Raw genomic sequence first — 22,655 nt, 5'->3', positions numbered from 1 at the left:
ATGAAGAGGCTGCCAGTTTCCATAAGGTTTATAACTTAAACTTCCTTTGTGAAGAATTATCTTTGCCAAATGGCTTCTTAGCTGTGTCCTCTATCAGGCAGCAACATGCAAGTGACACGTTCACAGTGAGAAAATATTTCCGAAGGGACACAACATTATCCGGAACAGAAGCCAAATGGGGCGACTTTAATTATCTGATTACCCTGCTGCTTAAGTTTTTATCCAAAGGTCACAGCTTTCGTGAGACTACTGTTTTTCAACATAAACTGCACGCTCTCCTGCATAAATCCTCCTCTGACATTTGGGAGCTTTGGCATATTATCTGAAATTAGGACGAGATAAAGCTGCCACCCCTGTGGTATTTCATTTAGGCAAGTCCACTCTTCCCATTGTTTAAACAGCCAAAGGGTGAAAACAAAGGGTAAAACACTCCAAGTTGACTGGTTTGTAAACGAAGAAGACATAGGGGAGTTGAGACGGGGGGACGGGGGACGGGGGGCGGGGACAGGGACGGGGACGGGGATGGGGATGGGGGTGTTTTAAATTGTAACTGCACTAAAAACTGAATACAAACATTGTTATAAAAAACAAATAAAAAACACCAAGTCCTTGGTGTGTTTGCACGCGGCGTAAAACAGGATGTATGATTGGTATCACGCTAGTGAACAATCTTATGTATGCTGATGGGTTAGGGTTAGGGTGCTGTTGTCTCTCCTAGCAGTACTGTGTTTCAGGAGTTGTTGACTATATGTTCTGATTATGGTGCTACATTTGATGTGAAATATAATACCAAAAAGAGTTTGTTTATGATCTGTAGAGTGAAAGGGAATAAGGACCTTATTTTTCCATCTTTTCATCTGTCAGGGCAAGTGCTATCTGTTTGTTGTAAAATTAAGTATCTGGGTCACATCTTAATGGATCAAATATCAGATGGTAATGACATGTATAGGCAGCGCTGCATGTTACGAATACAAGCGAACATGTCTCACCAGGAAGTTCTCATGGTGTTCTGATACTGTCAAGATTAACCTCTTTAGAGCGAATTGTACTGCTTTTTACACTGCCCCCTTGTGGGTCAAGTTTAATAAGGCAAGCTTTAATAAGCTACGGGTCGCTTATAATGATTGTTTGTGCATACTACTCAGGAAACCAAGGTGGTGTAGTGCAAGTGAATTGTTTTGTCAAGCTGGAGTCAATACATTCTGCTTTATTGAGGAATCTAATGTATAAATGTATTGGTCGCCTGAATTCTTCATGTAACTCCGTCATTTTACAACTAATTGACCCTAGGATCAGCGCTGTGCGATACCAGTAGGTCTGTCATATCATGAGAATGGCAAGGCAAGGCAAGGCAAGGCAGCTTTATGTGTACAGCACATTTCAGCAACAGGGCAATTCAAAGTGCTTTACATAAAAAAGAGCAGTTAAAAACGATTAAAAAAAATAAAAAATTCAGAACAGATAAAAGATGAGAACAATTATTTAAAATAAATAAATAATGGAAAACAGATAAAATACGAAAATAAAAGTTACAGTGCAGTATAAGAAATTAAGAAATGAACAATTATTTAAAGAAAGGCAACATCAAAAAGAAAAGTCTTCAGCTTTGATTTAAAAGAACTGAGAGTTGTGGTGGACCTGCAGTTTTCTGGGAGTTTGTTCCAGATATGTGGAGCATAAAAACTGAACGCTGCTTCCCCCTGTTTAGTTCTGACTCTGAGGACAACAAGCAGACTGTCCCAGATGACCTGAGAGGTCTGGGTGGGTCATAGTGTAGCAGCAGATCAGAAATGTATTTTGGCCCTAAACCGTTTAGTGGTTTATAAACCAGCAGAAGTATTTTGAAATCAATTCTTTGAGGCACTGGAAGCCAGTGTAAAGACTTCAGAACTGGAGTGATGTGATCCACTCTCTTGGTCTTATTGAGGACTCGAGCAGCAGCGTTCTGAATCAGCTGCAGCTGTCTGATAGATTTTTTAGGGAGACCTGTAAAGACACCGTTACTGTAGTCAAGTCTACTGAAGATAAAAGCATGGACAAGTTTTTCCAAATCCTGCTGAGACATAAGTCCTTTAACCCTTGATATATTATTAAGGTGATAATAGGCTGACTTTGTAATTGTCTTAATGTGGCTGTTAAAATTTAGATCTGAGTCCATTGTAACATTGTCGTATGAAGCTGAGCGCTGACTTTTAATCGTTCTTCTTTTGCTCCAAAAACAACCACCTCAGTTTTTTCTTCATTTAATTTAAGAAAGTTCTGGCACATTAAGTCGTTACTTTGTTCAATGCACTTAGTCAGTTTTGGTATTGGATTATAATCCCCTGGCGATAAGGTTATGTAAATTTGTGTGTCATCCGCATAACTACGGTAACTTATTTTGTTGTTTTCCATAATCTGAGCCAGTGGAAGCATATAGATGTTAAACAGAATGTATGAATTATGAATAATTGAATAATTGTCATTGAATCTTAAAACTGAAATCAATATTGTTTTTAAAACACACAATGTCATTTTAAATCTGCATTATTTTAGTGTTTGAGTTAAACTGTCCAGAAGAAGGTGCCATAATCATTCAGATCGCAGTAACATTTTGATTTACAGTCTTTAAGGGACATTTTGGCACTTTGGAAGGACTAAGACATAAAAACACCTTCATTATCCTCCTTGGATGGGCAGTGTGTGTGTGTGTGTGTGTGTGTGTATGGGGGGGAGGGGGGGTAAGAACTTGTTGCTTGTAACAGCTAATTTAAATGATCTAAGTACCTCAGTGCCCCCTTTAACATTCAGATGCAATGCAGCGATGTTTCCTGAATCCTGATGGAATGAACAAAGCATGTAATCAGAGTGAGTAAGAGGGAATTTTTAAGCACAGAGTCATGGGCATAAATCTGATCTAACAGTAGGGGGGACAATAAACATAACATTTCTGAAGAGCAATTTTTGAAGGGGACACAAATAATTCAGCCACAATTATACTCGTAGAGGACATGTGTACACAGATGAAAGCCTTTATACCATCATTAGTGTAGCATGGAGACTGTACCATTATCCTTCTTTTCAGCGTTTCTCTTGATTCAATGAAAAAGCTGACTAGATTGACCAAAATATTCTTCTTTAAAACCATTTATTTATTTCTAAGTTGTTTACAATCAAGCCACAAAAATACCTTATTTTGAAAATATTTCCCCATATAAAAGAAATACAATGCTTTTGTACACTTGTTAAATTAGCTGATCATAATGTAAATTAGTGAGCCACTGGTAAAGCTCATCTGCTCACACTGACAGCCACACACCTCCAAAAATATGAACTAAGCTCAACACACTTACCTGAGACTCTACACCTGACTGTCCCTGGTCTCCCTGAGACTCTACACCTGACTGTCCCTGAGACTCTACACCTGACTGTCCCTGGTCTCCCTGAGACTCTACACCTGACTGTCCCTGAGACTCTACACCTGACTGTCCCTGGTCTCCCTGAGACTCTACACCTGACTGTCCCTGAGACTCTACACCTGACTGTCCCTGGTCTCCCTGAGCTCTACACCTGACTGTCCCTGGTCTCCCTGAGACTCTACACCTGACTGTCCCTGGTCTCCCTGTTCCTCAGTTCTTTCTGTCTCCTTTGCCTGTGACATAGTGACGTTAGTAGGCTATTTCCATAAGCACCCATTCTTATAAAGATGTTACCAAATTGTCTTGATATAAGGACTTATTGTATTTACTTGGCGTTTTGGTGTACTGAAAAAGGATCTTATGCCTGTTTTTCAAAATGTAATTTTATCTGGGCAACAACAACACAAATCTTTAACGTCAGATGTCTAAATATGAGTTACTTTCATAGGTTCACCACGCGGTCATATTATAATTCTAAAATGATCTTGCGTCCTCCACATAAATATTAGGTTTCTTCTGGGACAGAGGATATATATTTAACTGATCAACAACTTAACTTCATGAAAAGCAAAACACAACTGTAGATCAATATTAACCCTACTATCAGTTCACACACATAACGTTAGGCTTATCGCTGTGGTAACGTTAGTTGTAGTGGGTGCATTTCTATCCAACAAGCTATTAAATAAGCTAGGTAACGTTACATTATATTACACTAACATAGCAAACTTTTTGTCATGACTAATTCGTTAATTACTCAGCATCATTTCTATCTGAGAAAAGAACAACTTCATCCGATGTTTAATGTGAATAAAACAGCCTTGAACCGCCTACTTACTACACTCCTGTCACTACCGATGTGACTGTGAGTCTAGTGCAGATCCTGACGTACAGCATGCAGTGGACCAAACCACTGTGAGGCAAGGGAGGGGGGACTCAAAATGTTTCTAAACTTAAAAAGCATTTTTTGGGGTTTGTATTGTTTTACTACTTACACAGATATTTTAAGTATACATCATTATGTCATGTTGACTTATCATAATAAGTCAACAGCATTGTTTTAATGATATTTCTAGGGGGGGACAGCCATTAGATGGGGGGGGTCCTGACTCCCCCGACCCCCCTGGGATTTACGCCCATGGCACAGAGATAAGTGGAAGTGATTAAGTGTTAATATTCACAAGGAGAGAGAGTCAAAGACAGGGAGAAAGAAATGGAGAGAGAGGAGGACAGAATGAAGAAGAGATAAGGGTTTGGATTTAAGTGTTATCTCGCCGTTAATGGTATTTCCAGTCCATATCAAGATCGCTGCATAAAACAGAGGAATGTATTCATAGAGTGTGACATGACAGGCTCCTACAGTATAAAAAGGTACTTAGGTGACTTCTTCTGAACTAGAGAGAGAGATGAAGTGTACAGGGAGGACTCCACTAACCAGCCAGAGAATCTAGAAACTTCACTTTTGTTTTCTGTTGTCTCTCTGTCACTGTGTCACTGATCATGGGCATGGTTAGTTAAGAAAAGATTGTGGTCACGGTTAAAGAAAATACTCTTGAAAGGTGGATCTTCATGGAGAACGTCAGCTGCAGCCATCTTTGATACTCAGTGTTCGTAATTAATTCCATTGGGGACCTAGTTTTAGTTACATTTGTCATTCGCAACCAACTTAGGAAAATGCAGCTGCGTGCGACAGCTAACTGTGCTGGTGCTAAGCTTAGCATATGGATAGACCATAGAAAGTGTACAGTGCTGCAGTAATTATTTGAGAGGGTAATATTGACTTTTTGACCGTTTCTACTAGATTTGCTACAGGAATGTATTGTAAACCTGGAAATTATTTTTTTTCTTTACTTTTTTAACTTCCTTAGTGTTGCTTTCAGTTGCAACAATCCCCACCAGCATCGGAAACACAAGCAGCACATGTTGACTAATTACATTTCTTGCCGGCCTCCATGTGGCATCTTCGATGTGTATAGTCACATTTGTGAAGAGGGACTACAGCGGCTATGTCCATAGACTCCATAACTACGCTGTAACTCCTTTTGTATTTCCAAGATGACTTAAAGCTTTAATTCGTAACTTTTTGATATTAATGAATGTCCGTTACATTCAAGCCATTGCCAAATGAGTAGCTACAAAGCTAATTAAGACTCAGCTCCACACAACTCTCTCTGGATTTCTCAGTATGACTATGTTCAGACTAAGATTGTGTCGTCCGGCGACTTTTGTGCGCAGAAACTCAAGTGATCACGGAAGGCTTGTATGATGTGGACATGCCAACAGTTTTTTTGTCATTACTTAGAATTCCTCATGGGGGCGACAGAAACTATGCACTATAGCTGTAACCTTTCGTCCTCTGTGATGGAGCAAGCCACAAACCTTTTAGAGACTTTGTGATGTTTGATACTCAAAATATACATTTTATTTATTTATTTTTTTACTTCAGACGTCATACGCCTTTGCTAGTGAAAGTTAACAAACATTGATCAAACAACATGACAATGCTGTGATTTCTCTGGACAGTCATTATTTACATAACCAGGAGGAAATACATGTTATTTTAAGCAGTTCAACAGTAGGAGTTAGATTTTTAAGTGGCATGTGGCAGCCAGAAGTGGCATGTTCTTCACTGAAAGAAATAAAATATAACTTATAACATTAAAATATAACTTCTTCACCGTAATACGTACAATATGACCTATAGGGGTGGTACGGTTCATGAAAAAACATCCGAACCGCTCGGTTCGCTTGTCTCGGTTCGGAGCGTGTGTGTGTCGCACGGTTCGTCAGTACACTGGTAATGTGCACTAACCACTTACTGCCGTAGGGCCCACTTTCAACACCTATGTTAAAACACTTACTGGAAACGACCATAGACAGTATATAAACGACGAGGGGGATGAGCGTGACAAATGCAACACATGGCAGCTGATTGGACGAACGCATCACGTGGTCATTGCTGCTCCCGGATTTCAAAACAGACTCTAATGGCGTCTCATTCTGAATACGATCTCGTATTTTACAAAAATAGTTCACCGAAAAGTGTTTCTGAAAACATTTTAAGCGAGAAATAGGCCATACAGCTGCTGAATCTGTCTGCTTTTTGATCGACAAAGGTCAGTTTAAAAGATTTTCATCAGATTTTGAGAGGCACCGAGCCGACCACTCCTCAGGTGGAGTGTGGAGTGCTGCAGGTCACGTCACATGCAGAAATGTCAAGTGGGAGAGATGAAGAAGGCTGCTCAGAGTTGGAGGATGCGCCAGCGTCGTATATAGTCTGGTGTGAGGGAACATTTTGGATTTCATGTTACCTATGATGACAGCGGAAATAAAACAATAGATAGAACTGCCACTGTTTGCACGTGTTGTGCAACATGCATTCAATATGCTAATTTTAGCTATATATCATATGCTGAAGTATATTTCTGGAGTGTTAAAGATTAAAAGAAAAAATAACAAGAACCGTACAGAACCTAAAACCATGACCCCAAAACCGTGATATGAACTGAACTGTGGAGTTTGTGAACCGTACCACCCCTAATAACTTATAAAGTTGAAATATAACTTATAATGTAAGATTTCGTTAAAATATATACGTGGCACTTTCTAAAGCCACGTGGCGTGTTATCGCGAGGCTACGTCTTATCGCGAGGGTATGTGACACGCGGGTTGCGTTCAGGAAAAGAAGAAACGGTTGGGATTAGGAAAAGAAGAACGGAGTTAGGTTAGGGTTTAGGAAAAGAATAATGGGGTTAGGGTTAGGAAAACAACAAACATGAAAAGGAAATATCAATCACTGGACACAAAGTCACACATGGGACTTGATCCCCACTCTCCTGGGTGAAAGTCCTGTGTTTTACCCATCCTCCACCCCGACCAAAATACCTAAATAGATTTTTGCCCTTTCGTACTACTCGCTACGGCTTCAATTCACACGCAATCACAATTGGCATATGGAAGTACCGTAAGTACATGCCTCTGGCACGTGCCACATTCCACATAAAAATCTAAATCCCTCTCCAGTTCTAACTAACGTCCAGAGACCCTTTCTTGTTTGTTGTCTGTCATGTGACTCTTCATTTCTGCTATCTGGTGCTACTGACTGCTTGGAAGATGCTGGATGAACTAATGTAGACTTTTATTACTGTATTCCCAAGCGTGATTGCTTATAATGAGATGAATCCAGTTTTACTTTCTTTTTGGCTGTCAAATGTGTAACGAGTTGGCTGAAAGTCAATTATATGTGGTGCCAAACATCCTCCTCTGGCCTCCACAAATGGTTGTCTTCCATCCCAGTTCTCCCTTCGGGTAAACAAAGTAGGGAATATGTATGGGAGAGGTGGAGGAGCAGAGGAAAGAAATGGAAAGTGAGTTAAAAGATGAGTGGTAAAAAGAAAGAACAAAATATAAGGTACATCAGGGAAATTGTTTCAATTTTGGGATCAGCGGCCAGGTTAAGCTGTGAATTATTGAGTAACTTCCTGCCTCTGTTAAAAGGGTTGAGTGATAGAGTCGAAGTTTCACAGGACTCGTGGTGAGATGGAGGAAAGGGTAAATATTCAAACACCATGGCATGTATGCAACATTCAGTGGAAGTCATGTTTTATTTAAAAACTTTGGAAGTTCAGCAGCCAGTGATGCTTGACAATTGTCAACATCCAGAGAGAAAAGAGCAGGAAATGTGATAGATCATTGTGAACTTGGGAGATACATTGATGGCAGGACATTTAAATCGCTACACTTCTCACTGATTGCTCAGAATTTGATTTACAGAATTGGGAAAATATGCATCATTGGGTTTTGGGGGGGTTGGTTTCTCAGCCTTTACACCGGCCTTGACTCAAGTTGAGATTTAAACTTTAAGATTGAGGTTGGTTAAAGTTTCCCCTTACATTTCATTCTGAAGGTCATGCCTGCACTTTCCCTGAAAAGAGACCCAGATAACTTTACAGTGCATGTCCAGTTTGTCCAACTTTTAAATTGCTGCAAAATGTTCTTCTTCACCTTGGAATTGTCAGGCCTACTTAAAAAGCTACTTTTGTAATTATAACTTCATAGAGGCAATTTGCAGAAATTAAATTGGAATTAGATTGGACCATAATTAGACCACAACACAAGAGCATCCTGAGCTGCACATATGTTCCTCCTGTTTGTTAGAATGCCCAAAGAATTCTTCTTATTCAGTTTGAATTAATTTTATGGGTTCATGGTGACCTAATAAGTTAAACAAAAATTGTAAAATCTTGTGTATATGTAATGATTGTGGTCTTTTCATGGGGGTTGTATGTACGCGCTGTCATACATCTTTGTCTGGCCTCCACAAATAGTTGTTTTCTATCCCTATTCTGTCTTTGGTTTACATAAAGTAGAGACGTGGGGAGTAAACTTATCTTGTTGGGGCACTGTGGCCTCGGCGTTAAGGCACCGACCATGACCGGCAACATCTGTGGTTCATACTCAGCCAGGGACCTTTGTTGCATGCCTGCCCCTGTCATCTCTCTGCTGTCTGGTAGCTAATGAAGTATAAACATCCCAGAGAATAATTATTAAGACCAGTCTAACTCTAGAGACCACACTCTAAGAAATATCTGTGTATTAACAGTTGTGACTGTATATTTTAACAAAAATTGTCTATAGAACGTGATTCACAGTTGTATTTTTGTTTTTTACTTTCCAATTGCATAATTTGTGCTGCGACAACTTTTGGCGGCCACTCAGGTTGGTTTTAGGAGATTAAAGAAGTCCACGCCGCTTTAACACTTTCTACGAAGTTTTTGTTGCTGTTTTCGACGTTTGTCGCTTTTCCCGGGATTTTTGAAGTTCTTTTCAACGTTTTTCTGAAGTTTACCATTTGAGCAGCTTCATGTAAGGCTGGATAATAATCTGGATTTATTTGTTAGAGTGCAGTCAAACAGATCTTTAACAAATACGCTCCTGGTATTGTAATTGGATTTGTAACACACTAAGCATCATACTCATTTTCTTGTAACTTATATACTATTTATTATATACTACTACTATATTTTCACTTGTGTATTTCATCCATCTGTGGGAAGAGCTGGACTGGATTGTGTGTTTGACTTTGAGAGATCCTGTTGGATTGTGTTCCCTACCACTTATATACACACATCAGAATATGCATATTCACAATTACTTCCAAGAGAGCTTGCTCTTTCCTTGTCTATGTGTGAAATACAAACATACAAAGACATATGTACATAGACATAAATATAAATAACACATGGAATGCACACAGGTTCACTCCCATCCTGCTTCCTATAAACTGTCAGGCTGAGACATGGCGCCCCAGATGCATTTCAATCACCCCGTCTGGGAAAAAATGGCAGAAAAAGACTTCCCTTGATACCCAACGAAGCTAGATTTTTATTTAAATTTTCTGTCCCTTCAAGAAAGGGAGGAATAAATGGAAACAAATACGGGTAAGAGATACGTAATGTCTTTAAAGAAGAAAAGTAATCTTCCCCAGTCTCCATTAAAGTCTGGGCTGTCAATTGTATTTGGTTGCCTGCAGGTCTGATTAAAAAAACCTCCGAGCAGCAAGATGCTATTAAAGCCAAACAGACATATTAGATTATGTTAGGATTTGAAATGAGATGACTTCTTTGAGTATTCACTGTAACAAACCATCAACTACAATGTTTGAAAATCGTCATTATCTTGGCTTAAAACCTCATTACAAATAAAACAATGAAAGGATATCTCTTACACGTGTTCCTGTCCTGTTGTTTTTAATTACACCAAAGCTTGGTGAAGAATTGCCTTAGCACTTGTGTGATGTGATAGTGCCTCATTAAGTCAAGAAACCTTTTTGTTAATTGAACATTATTTAGTTGGTTCATTGACTTGCTCAGTGTCTTGCTGTGAATGTTTACTCCCAATGCTATGAAGCTACTGTGAAAGTTTCCCTTGAGAACAGCCATGTCTCCATTTCTCTTTTGCAAACACGTTGTATCAGTATAAGAATCTTCTCATTTATCACAATGCATCTTTAGAAAAAACTAAATTTCCACATGTGGAGTGACTGCTGCGGCATCATTTTTAAAAGTGAATCCATGCTTAAAATGATTACAGTGATTGTTTAGGAAAATAAGTATAAACGATCATTGTGAAATTTTTTGATTGAAGATTGGGATGCATGAACCATTTAAATCTAAAGGTTATGTAGCAGTATTGGTGATTTCTACCTTCTGAAACCCTTACTGAGCAGATTGTTGTAAAGTGAGGCTTCAAATGTGAGAGAAACAACACTTTTCCTCGGCTATTTCCTGTTATTTGTTGGCCAGTTTACTGGATGCGTATCGGCCATTTTGCTCCAAAATAAATTTCATGTAGAGAAATTGGCCCACAATGTGGAGATCATTGAACCAACCTGTCACCGTCTGACCAATGCACTGTGGCATATTTTCTTTTAATAGACTATTGAGCCTGGCTGCACTGTATTACATTGGTCCAAATGTCGCCCTGCCAAGGAGAAAGAAGCATTTGTTTGGATCTCTAATATTTCTTTTTATACTTGACACTACAAATTGACTCATTATTTTATTTATCTCACATCTTTAGTATTTGAGGGGGGAATCAGTGAACATGATGAATGTTTTCTGTTTTACACCAACCTAGGAAGAGCAGTGTAACAATTTGATTACAGAGAAGAACATTTCAAAAATCTATCTTCATTTTTTCAGCTTCCAGTCTCTCTGGATTGGACAAATTCTCTAAATAACAGGGCGGTAGAGCACTGCAGAGCATGCTGATGGTCTGTCATGACATTTAACATGAGGACAGTGTCCATTGTTAATTTCTATCAGCCTGACTTGATGATTCTTATACTGTGATTTGGTGTTGGCCCTTTTTAAGCATCAAGATTTCCTACCGATCTGTACACATGTATTACAAATTCAGTAAGGAGAAAAAGTGTAGAAGCTTTAACCAGACATTTTACCAAACTTTAAAACAGTACTTTTACAGTTAGAGGTTGCATTATGTATAATTTGTAGCCTCAAGACAGTTCAAATCCTGTATTTGCAGGATCAATCCCTGAGGCGCCCCTGAGCAAAGCAATTTTAACCCCATCTAGAGCTGTAGGAGGCTGTAGAGATGCTGAGCAGCTTCAAAGTGTGAATGTTACTGTGAAAGTGTACTTAAAAACATTTCATGGCAAAATAAAACCAAACATTTACCTCCAAACGTTGGCTCTTGGTTTCTAAAAACGGGAGTATGTTTGCTTTAGTTTTAATATTATCTTATCTTAACTTCAGCTGGAACATTAAGTTTACATCACAGGAAAAAATAGCATGTTTTCCCACATATACATGTATGTAACTGTACAGTACATGGAGACATTTTTAACTGCTATGCCTTATTGTGTATCTTTGTGCACCGGCGCGTGTGTTGTCACTTCACTTTGCCGAAATTCATCATCCTCCAGGCGACAAGTTTATCTTTATCCCCTGCGTTGTGCTGCTTTTTACATTTGCGAGAGATTCACACGTACATATGCATGCTCACACACACACACACACACACACACACGCATGCATGCACATGCCATCTCGTCCTGTTTTCTTTAAATTAATGACTGTTGTGCTAATTAGAAGGCATCCAACTCTTCAAATACCCTCCCACTGTCTGTCAGCCATTCTTAGATTCACATCTCCGAGCCTAATGAAGCAACACTGTGTTTTGATCTCTCCGGGAACAGCATAGGCAAAATAAAGGTTTTGGGATACTATAACCTCATATACTGCACAGAGCTAGACATGATAAATTAGAAAATTACAGCAGTTTCTGTGGCACTCATGGCCACACAACTAGGAGGCTATGTCTATGCCATTGTGCATAGTTGTATGGTGCTATCTGCCTCTAAGTGTTTTTTTGGCACACTGTTAAATGTAGTTGCTGCTGTATTCTCGGTCTCACTTCCACAGTCCCATTAATGAGCATGACACACAGACAGTGTCATCATGTTAAGCCTCTATTCTTTTTAATTATCTTCTTCCTCTCCACTTGGTGTGACAAAGGTTGCCTCCTGTCAAAATGTAGTCAGCGTAGGTCACAATGGCATGGAGAGATGTTAAGCACAGATTTAGCACAGAGAAAAGTCCACCTGTGTTTTAAGTGACCTGTTGACATGCTCCACTTTGATCTGGAAATTGAACCATTTGAATATGAAGTCTGAACACCAAAGAGCAACCTTTAAACAACTTTCACTGAAGTTTTGAAATGCGATTTGAATTGTGTTTAAAGGTGCAATAATGTAAAATGTGAGATTTCCAAGTCTTTTATTATAAAGCAGCTCGAGGTGGTATTTAAATACTGTGAAAGTATCAGAACGCTCAATCAACAAAGAAATGAACACAGCCTGTATTCGGAAATGGTTCCTTAAACGAACCAGCCTACAGGACTTCCGTACAGTTGTGATGTCACATCTATTCTATGTACAGTATATATGTATAGAGAGAGAGAGAGAGAGAGAGAGAGAGAGAGAGAGAGAGAGAGAGAGAGAGAGTGCTGCTACTGTCATTTCCCAGCTGCAATGACTGTGCAGAGACTCAGAAAGTGCAGATGCGGAAGACCCAGAAACGCTGACCAATCAGAGAAGAGCTTAAAGCGACAGGCTCTAGTGTTTCAGACAGAGAGTGAATACAGGTATATTCAGACAGACAGTATGAGAAAAATAAAGTGTTTTTTGTACATTAAAGAATGTAAAACATGTTATTGTAGAGACACAAAATATAAGTTTGGACCTTAATATATGAGCACAATATGGGACCTTTAAAACAAGGCAACTGTGCTTGTTTGTGTTTGTTTTGTTCTCCTGCTCCCACACAACACATATTTGGCATCACACTTTGCAACAGTAAAAGCTGAGAACAACAACTTGGAGGACAGGCAGCAATATGGACGCCTTGACAAATGCTGAGATTGTTGAGGCCTCCTTGACAGCATGGTTGACGCCATTACCATCTGTGTGGTGTGATGAATGTGACTATAAGAAGCCTGCATGCATATAGTAATGAAAACACGCATTTGTTTGCTATACATGCCAAACAGACAAAATGTCCTTGGGTTACCATGACAATGGGTGTTTTTTTTCCATTCTTATCAGAAATCTGACTTGGTCTATGGATGTCAGTTGGCTTTATAATTCAAATTGCTAATTTATATTGACCTGTAGTAAAGTCAAGCTGCAGAAAGGCAGACACCATAGTCACAGGTGTTACTGAAAACATTATCCCTGTTCTATTCAAGTTTCCTCATATGCCATGGCAGTGGCAGTGTGCCAGCATGCATACTAGTATTATAGTATCATAGCAGGAATGGCTGTGCATCCCAGTAAGCCATGTCAGCGAGCCAGTATCCACAATACCAGCACACTGGAACTAGCCTACATAAACAGTTTTTTTATGTTATCAATCACACTTGTACTTTCTCTGCTTTGACATGCCAACATGTCTGCTGTGAAAAAGATATATACCAGTACTCTACAACCTAGGCAGCTAAATGGAATTCAGCCATCATTAAATGTATTTACACTTGTTCTTTTCCTATTGTGACATGAAAAGTCTTCTGTAAAAAAGGTTGATAATTTGTCTTGATTGCTGATCACTTTTGTTGTCCAATTCCATAGTGTATACTAATTGCATATGTATGTACTAAATACTCATTGCTAGTATGCAATAAATCAGTGTACTTTACCCTTTGTACTATTACAAATTCTTAAAGAAAATTAAAATTCCAGTGTGGACACGCTCACCCCCTAACCTGATTTAATTATGTAAATAATTAAAATGTGTAAATTATGTAATTATGGTATAATGTAATATGGAATTGGGACGCAGGTCCACCCATTTTGACGCCAAATAAAGTTTGTACACTTTGTACTTATCCTTTAAATATAAGAGCTTCAATTTAATGTCACAACACCATTTTTGTTGTCATTTTTTGTAAAGACTCATCATACGTCTCGCTGTATTTCACCACAGTGAAGATGCTATTTAAGCTAACAGGCATGAACAGTTGAGTGCATCTTTCCCCACCTATTGCAGCTCATTTAATATTTGATAATCACCCACAGTAGACAAAAAAGGATACACTATGCACAGAGCAAATTATCTTGCATATGCCATTTGTAAGCTTGATCTCTATGCACAGCTCTGGTGTTTTGTCTGGGTGGACGTAAATGTTCTGTCAGTTGGGGGCTTCCAAAGGCAGGGGCCGCTAGGATATGTATATGTGCTCTGCTGTCAGCTTGTCGGAGCAGATACAGATTAATTCCAGGAGTGTCAATGAACCAAAGCCACAGGGGTAAACAGGAGGAATTCGGATGCAGAGTGAAGCAGAATTATTAAGAAGGTGACCAAACGATAGATTGAATAGATACAGTAGGGTCAAATTTTAGAGAGGTAGCACAAACTTCTGCTGAAGTTCCTATTTTATTTTCATGTATGAGACTTACAATTACCTCAAGAGGGACAGAGAAAAACAGCACAGCAAGCGAGGTACACATGACCAGAGGCAAAAAGTAATATCCAAACCAACTGTGGCACCCAATTAGGCTTTACACTGCATACTGGCATTTTAGTCCCCATGCTATCTCTTTGCACTGTAAAACAGTTACACTTAAGGATGTAGTTATTGACCTCAAATTAATTCAAAACACATCCTCACATTGCACACCCTTTTCCTGGGATATATTTCTGAAGAGCAGCCCAAGCACATTTTAAAATGTATTAGCTGCTTAATGATCATTGACTTACTGGCACTCTCAAGAATGTGGCAATCCAATTCAACTGTTGAGATGTGTTGGACGTTTGAGGACTTTCCAGAAACCATGTAATGTTTCTTCAGTATATTGAGCATTCTTCATTGGCATTTATTCCTTATAGGGGTTAAGAACGCAAAGAAAAAAAAAATATTTTTACAGCAGATACATCGTCATTGGCAAGTTCAGCTCCATCTTCACACAGTTCTTACTCCTTGCCTTTTTTGGTTTTCCATTTTGATTCATCTTTTGGTGTGCTCTGTGAAGATTTCCTACAACCAAGCAAGGAACCTGAAACTCATTCAGCAACACAGAGAAAGGTTGGAGGGTCTCACTTAATGGGGATTGGATGTTCTTTTTCTGCTGCAGGCTCAATTTGTGATTTTTTTTGCTGAAAAGACAGATGTCTTCAAGAAAATTGATGACATCTGAAGGTCTAGTGCAGGTTTTCAACCCTTAAAAATCACCTCTCTATTAATTTCTTCCTGGCAGCTTGCCTTACTTTTCACTTTCTTGCCATTCAGTTTTAGCCTAGAAATCTAGATCTAGAATCTACATCCATCTCAAAACACAAGGAGGAGCTTTTTGTCAACATCCGTTGTAGTGACGTTCATTCTCAATGGATTCATTCATTGATTGATGGTTTATTCCTCTTTTCTTCTCCACCAGGTGTCGAGAAGGCTACCAGGGAATCCGATGTGACCAGTTTCTCCCCAAGACAGACTCCATCCTGTCTGACCCAAGTAAGTCAATCCACGTTTGATTGAAATTTGATTGATACAAGTAGACATGAGGGAAACGAAGTGGGTCATGTTCCCTTGATCATTCTGATGAGGTTCAACTGGAGTTCTCAAGAGTATTTATCCACATTAATAAAGCACTAGGTAAAATCAAACATACCAACATCTACTGTTTGTGCAAGCATCCCACAAGACATCTGCATGCACAATACGTAGATCATATCTGCGGTTCCTCAGAAGCCACAGAAAGGCTGGTTTTTGATCTGCAGTTAAATTAATTGCATTTACCTGGCATCCCAGGTGAGCTGCAGTCCCTGATTAGAAAACTGTGGGTCTAAATTTGAAAACCAATGCTATTACATGCATTGATACACACAGTGAGGCAGGACGACTGCAAAGCAGAAAAATAAAAATGACTTTAACTGAATTTCTTCATTTCATAAAAACATTTAATACAATGCTAGAAAGCCAAATGTACTGCAAAATACCAGAGCAGAATATAAAAATAACATTTCTGAGTTTTCTTTGATGTTTAAGTACCAATAATGTATGGGGTTACAGCATTTCAACGGTCTTTTTTATGTTCTGCCCTTTCTTATGATTTGTTCTCATATTACCTTTTCATTTTCTTCTATTCCCTGCTTTCTCAAATACCCTCTCCTACTCAGACTAATGTCACTTCTCCCATTTCTTTATCTCTCAAAGACATGGTCTTCTAAATGTCATATACCTGAGAAAAGAATGAAAATTGCTTCTATCCTTACCGCTCACTATCTATGACATATTCATTTCCCCATTGCTCTCATTCCAAAAAAATATGCAACCTTGTCACTGGGGCACTAACGTTGTTGAAGTAAAATTATCAATTATCTGTGACTTTTCTACCAAAAAGGCGCATGCTGTAATTGCACCATTTACCGTAAAAGGACAGTACTGTGCCTTTGGGGATTTTAACCTTATAATTGTCCAATGTAGGACTAAAAAAAAAACCTCTCTGTGGTAATATTATTCAATTTAAATTTCTCATTATGAATATGTCCTACTTGATTGCAAAGGAGAATGGGCCTTAAATGAGACATGTAGATGAAATGTGGTAAATGCAACGTCACTGGTATCACTTGATCTTTGTTAACATCCTATACTTTCCAGATCATTAATTAAGTCTCCTTAATGAGGTTTTTAATTCCAAGCAAGTGCTATGGGTAATTGTCCTTGTTAGAATAACATTGCCGTTCACTGAAGTGACACCCATCGCTTTGTTTGTACACCAAACCTACTGACCTGAACACATTGGTACCCAAGAACTGTTACCATCCTCATTATTTAAACAATTTGTGAAATGTCAGACGGAAACAGTTTTGACCGCCAGGCCTATGGGGTCAACTGGCCCATAGTCTCGCTTTGCCAGACCATCCACACGCTGCGAAGCGGAGGAGGGTCTGGCTAGTCCACACAGCATTGCGGGAAAAATGTGCTCTGTTTTATTGGCATTTATTTAAACCAATTACAATCGTCATGGGCGGTGCCAAGCTCTGCATGGTGCCTCTGCAAAAAAGTTGTGCGTCAGAAAACTTAGATTGGACAGATAGTCTAGCTAGCTGTCTCGAATTTACGCTGCAGAGATCTGAGGAGCAGTCAACAATAGTCCTCATGAATCCACCAAATTTAAAATTCCAACACAAAGAAAGCGGAAGGAAACGGAAAAGACATTCATCCGGCGGAATTTCTTGTGGCACCAGAGTAAACCCGGAAGTGGAACGCAAAGGATATTGACTAACTGGCCCATAGGGTTGTCATTTCAAAGAGCTCAGTCAAAACTAATGTTTTGTAATATTGTTATATTTTATATACTTAGCCTACTGTAAATTAGAATTAGTAAAGAAATGAAAAATATGTCTGACAGTAGAATAAATGCCTTTAGAACATACTGTAGGTATAATCTGTATAAAATTTTAATTTTATGGTTTCTTATTGTATGACATATTGTGGGTAACGCTTTATTTTATGGATACCATAATTAACTGATGTGTATCTGTAAATGAGGAAGGTTCTTAAAAGCACTGGATCATTTGGTGCTAGTGAGAGTCAAAATAGCGAGAGTGTTCAATTGGTGCGCTTCCAGTTGATCCCAGTTAAGCCCAGTTCAGACCAAAGATTCGCGACGAGACGAAACCATTTTAGAACATCGCAGGGAAAAGTTGCAGTGGTCTGAACCGGCCCGTCTCAGCTCGACTCAAACCAGCTGATGGTGTCGCTGAGACTCAGCTGGTCAAGTCGCAGAGGCTGGTTTTAGAACGTAAGGGACGTCACCTGTTTCAACAGCCAATAGAGAAGTCAGCTGGTAAAGTCAGCTACAAACTATTGAAATAAAATGATCCATAATACAGTTTATTTTTATGTTATAAACTGTCAGCTGGTAGAAATGGCAGAGTTTTAGACGGAGGCTATGGACTGCCCACAAGCACGGTATATGGTCAAGCGAGTTAGAGAGTGACTGAAGAGAGGGAGCGCCCTGAGAACAAAGCATGAATCAGCAGAAGTAAACCGTTTGTTTTTGCTGATTCATCATTAGAAATGCAACTGTAGCAGTCATCTCTCCATCACTAACTTTTATTCACATTCACATTTAGACGCAACAAATGATATATCCAGTAACAAAAAGGCCTAAAAGTCGGAAGTTAGACGGGAAGCAAAAAGAGGCGTTGCTATGGAGATGATACATTGTCTCGTCACGTCTCATTGGTGTGAACTGGCAGGTTTCAGAACATTGCAGACCGGCTCTTTGCAAGAAGTTGCAAATTTCAACTGGTCTCGTGGAGAATCTTTGGTCTGAACTGGACTTAAGCAGCGTAACTTGGAATGTCTTCAATCAGTACATCCAGTCAGCTGAGGATGTACAACTCTGTTTTTATAGATACACATACAAGTAAACATGTTTAATGATAAAGGAATCATGAAGTCATATTTAGTTTGGTTTAAAAAGGAACAGTACTTGGAAATTCATCTGTAAATCAGAATATGCTCACAACCTCAACACGACTAATTAAACTCAGTTCGTCCCAGTAAACTTCCTCAAAAATTACTAGGGAATTACACGCCTGTAAAATAAATGTTTGGCTTATGGTTTACCTCCACATGTCTGGCCATGAGGGGGGTGTTGTTGCTGGAGGAGGGGGGCTATTTACATATCTGTACCCATATGTACCCATATACCCTATACTTGGAAATTACAGAAAATAGTTCAACGCATTCTCACGAACGGGTCTGTATATTGTACGAAAATGTATGCACACCAAAGCGTATGATATCCTACGAAACTAGGAGACCGCTGGCTGGTCAAATGACGCCGGGTGGTCACGTGATCACGGTGGCTACGACCTCCACGACGCTGAGCAGCAGTTGCTAGTTGTTTAAGCCACTACAGAGCTTCGCTACACAGACTACAGACCTCCGTCACAGCTTGGTCATATCAGCGGCATTTAGTAGATGTCTTTAACCAAAAATGGGTGACTTTTACAGTTAAATTTAGTCCACAAAGTATGAGCATTTTGCCGCGACAAAAGTTAAGATTAGGCACCAAAACGACAAAGATTAAGGAAAAAGATCGTGGTTTGGATTAAAACACTCCCATGGAACACGCAATTCCTGGGTGAGTTTGCTTCCCCCGGGAAGCAAACTCTGCTCCCAGGCTTCAAAGTCCTATATGTTAACACCCACCCATCATACCTGACCACCTCCATGCGCGGCCAGCCGCGTTCTTATACATCGGCCGTTAATGTGGTGCATACAGCAAAAACAAAAACGTGGAATGCTCACGAATTACAGTGTTTAACTTTTCGTAGCTTTTTGAACGAATGGTTCATGAGAAGAGGCTGAATAGTTGCTTTCTCTGTTTTAAAAAACAAAAACAAGCTTGGTGATCTGTTTGTAGCACCTTAATCCCATGTAACTCCAGGAGTAAAGAGAATTAAGTTCAAGATAACAAGAAAACAAAGTTGTTCTCTAACAAACCAAGTACCGAATCTTAACCATTACCTGAAATTGGTTTTCTCACCTAAGTTAGATACTGATTATTATTCTATTAATTGGTAACTCCTTCAGTTAAATTTCCGTTTGTATTTGTTTGGGAGTTGCCGAGTCATTACTGAGGAATGGGGGGCTCGGAAAAAGAGTCTTTTCACTTTTTGGCATTCCAGTTGAACTCCTGACACACATCCCCTACTCCTTTCTGTTTGTATCAGCTTTAACTCACACCACTTTCATTTCTAATCTCATTCATATTTTCTTTCCAACTTTCTCTAACACACTGCCAAATTTCTATCCTCAATTCCTTTTCTGATATTAAGAATTAATTGGCTGACTTTCAGGTCATCCATCTCGACTGCCTTTATTTCTTTATTATTTCTTCATTTATGATCTCTACTACAAAACACAATGTTGTATAGCCTGTTTTTTCAGTAACGCCACCTTTTCCTTTCCTCCTTTTTTCCCCATTTTATTCAACTACTTGCTGCTTCAAAAAAGTTGGTAAGTGCAAAGTTGGAAAAGAAAAGAGGCAGATTGTGCCTCCCTCTTCTTTCCTCACCCCCTCAGATAATCTTGTCACAGCATCACTCTCCTTGACTCCTCTGCTCGCAGCTCATCAAATCCTAATTTCCCGGGTTACCTTTGTTTCCCGTGCTTGAGCTTGCCTCAGTGTTGACATTCTCGTTCCCTCATCCAAATTTCCCTCCAGACGGCCCCCTCTCGCCCCCATCTGTCTTTTGTTAACCTACTCCGTGCCATCCTTTCCTCAACACACATCATCCAAGCGTCAGACCTCGTACCTTCTCCCTAGCCTATACAGTTCTCTGTCCAACTCATCTCCTAAGACAAAGGGGTACGGGCCTCAGATAGGCTGAGGCTTGAATTGTGCCAGCTAAAAAAGGTTCACCAGCAGGGCAGACAAACACTGCCAAGGACCTCTGGCATGCTGCCGTCTCGATGGAAGGGAAGGAGGGCGCAAGTGAGGAAGAGAGAGGCTGGATGAAAGTGGACACATCTTCTGAGCAGGGCTATCACACAGTCTCAGGGTCCCAGAGGACAGAAAGAGAGCCATGGATCCAATGTCTGTACAAACAGAATGAGAGTGCGATACGAGGCAAGGCAGAAAGGGAGAGAAATGTTTGTCTTCTAGACAAAACAAGGAGTACCATACCCTACAATTTAAACAAGATAAAACACAGTTTTTTTTTAACTGCACAACAATATTGAATAAAAGTCTCAAAGATCAATAAGGTAGTGCAAGACTTGAATAAATGCCAGACGGTACATAATGCATTTAACAGACAAAGTCAAGGGGAAGGAAGGAAAAACGGGACAGTGGCTAATGAATTAATGGATTAACAATTTAGACTTAATTTAGAATATCAAAAACAATGTGGAAATGCCTATCACAAGTTCTGAGAGAAAAAGTCTCTCAGATTTCTTGTTTTGTCTGACAAACGGTCCAAAATCCTTTATAATATAAAACAAAGAAAAGTAGTGAAATTTTCTTTTCATCTTTGTTTGACGAGTTAAGCAATTTATACCCTGAAAAGCAGTAGTCCACAGGGAAGCCACTTAAAAACTTGTCTGTACAGCATGATCCAATCCCACAGAACTTTGTTTGAAATTTGAATGGAGATCACAAAGTTTCCAAAGACACCAAATACTTCAGGAGGAAATGTGTGTGAAATGATGTACAAAACATCTAGAATATTGCCATTTGATGGGTTTGAATATTTCATTCAGTGTAAACATCATCAATATAGAGTTGGAACAAAATAATGCAGAGTATGTGTGATACTGTCAGTGTGGAAAAACTACCTTAAAGTTAGGGCAGAAAACTTGAATGTTAAGGGTTTAAATATAGACTAATGTACTGATAAAAGACTAGTCATTTCAACATAAACGCTGTTTCAACTTCTAGAATCTGAATTGACTTTATTGTCATTGTAAGTAATTAAAAGTGCTACTCTATGGTACAAATATAAAACACACATTAACAAAAGAGAAATGCAAAAGTTGTATTGATTTTGCTGGCCCAGCCTGCTTCAACCAGGTGTAACAAGAGAATAAATCGCAAAGTACTGTCATGGAAATTTACACACCTCTCCATAGATACTCAAATATCGAACACCAAGCACAGAGAAACACAGAGATGGTCAAGGTGATATATTGCAAATAGTTTATGTGATGGTCCCAAGCCTATAGCCCAGGAATATACCTGCACCTGTCATAGTAAACAAATCCTCTACAAGGCCCTCTGACTGCATCTCAATGACACAGCTCAAACATCAAGGGAGAGAGTTTTGAACACAGGCTATATAGAAAATGAAAAAAAGATAATTAATAAGGCTCGAGGAATCATAATTCTTTAACAGTGCCATTACTTGAGCCTTTTTGTTTAAACCAAGAAGGCCATCTAGTTGGATCAACAAATACAACTAATGGTTCATGAAGCTTCATTGGGACATCACCTGAATCTGTAAAAGAGGAACAACGGCTTTTTGTTGTCACCCTTACATACAGCATGTCAGATCTTTTCATTGCAGAAGAAACAGAGTTCTGCTTTTGTTGTCGAGACATCTTTTGTTGTTGAATCTGGGAGGTTGCTGATTGGCACGACCCATTCTGAGGAACATTCATGGAATAATTCAGTATTAAGTCACTAAGATAGACTAGACTCTAAATGTATTCTCTTTGAATGGTGTT

General features: G+C 39.2%; 1 protein-coding gene across 1 annotated transcript in view; it reads left to right on the top strand.

Annotated features, from left to right (window-relative positions):
* The window catches only part of nrg3a (neuregulin 3a), a 402,653-nt gene that overhangs the window by 320,275 nt on the left and 59,723 nt on the right, over positions 1-22,655 (top strand). The window contains exons 3-4 of the mRNA XM_078273801.1: positions 15,850-15,923; positions 20,445-20,447. Coding sequence (XP_078129927.1) covers positions 15,850-15,923; positions 20,445-20,447 — 77 coding nt within the window. The remainder of the gene's footprint in view (positions 1-15,849; positions 15,924-20,444; positions 20,448-22,655) is intronic.

The sequence above is a fragment of the Sander vitreus genome, chromosome 17 (assembly GCF_031162955.1).
Source record: "Sander vitreus isolate 19-12246 chromosome 17, sanVit1, whole genome shotgun sequence".
Classification (NCBI taxonomy): Eukaryota; Metazoa; Chordata; class Actinopteri; order Perciformes; family Percidae; genus Sander; species Sander vitreus.
Note: the sequence above shows the minus strand (reverse complement) of the source record. Positions and strands in the feature narration are given on the sequence as shown.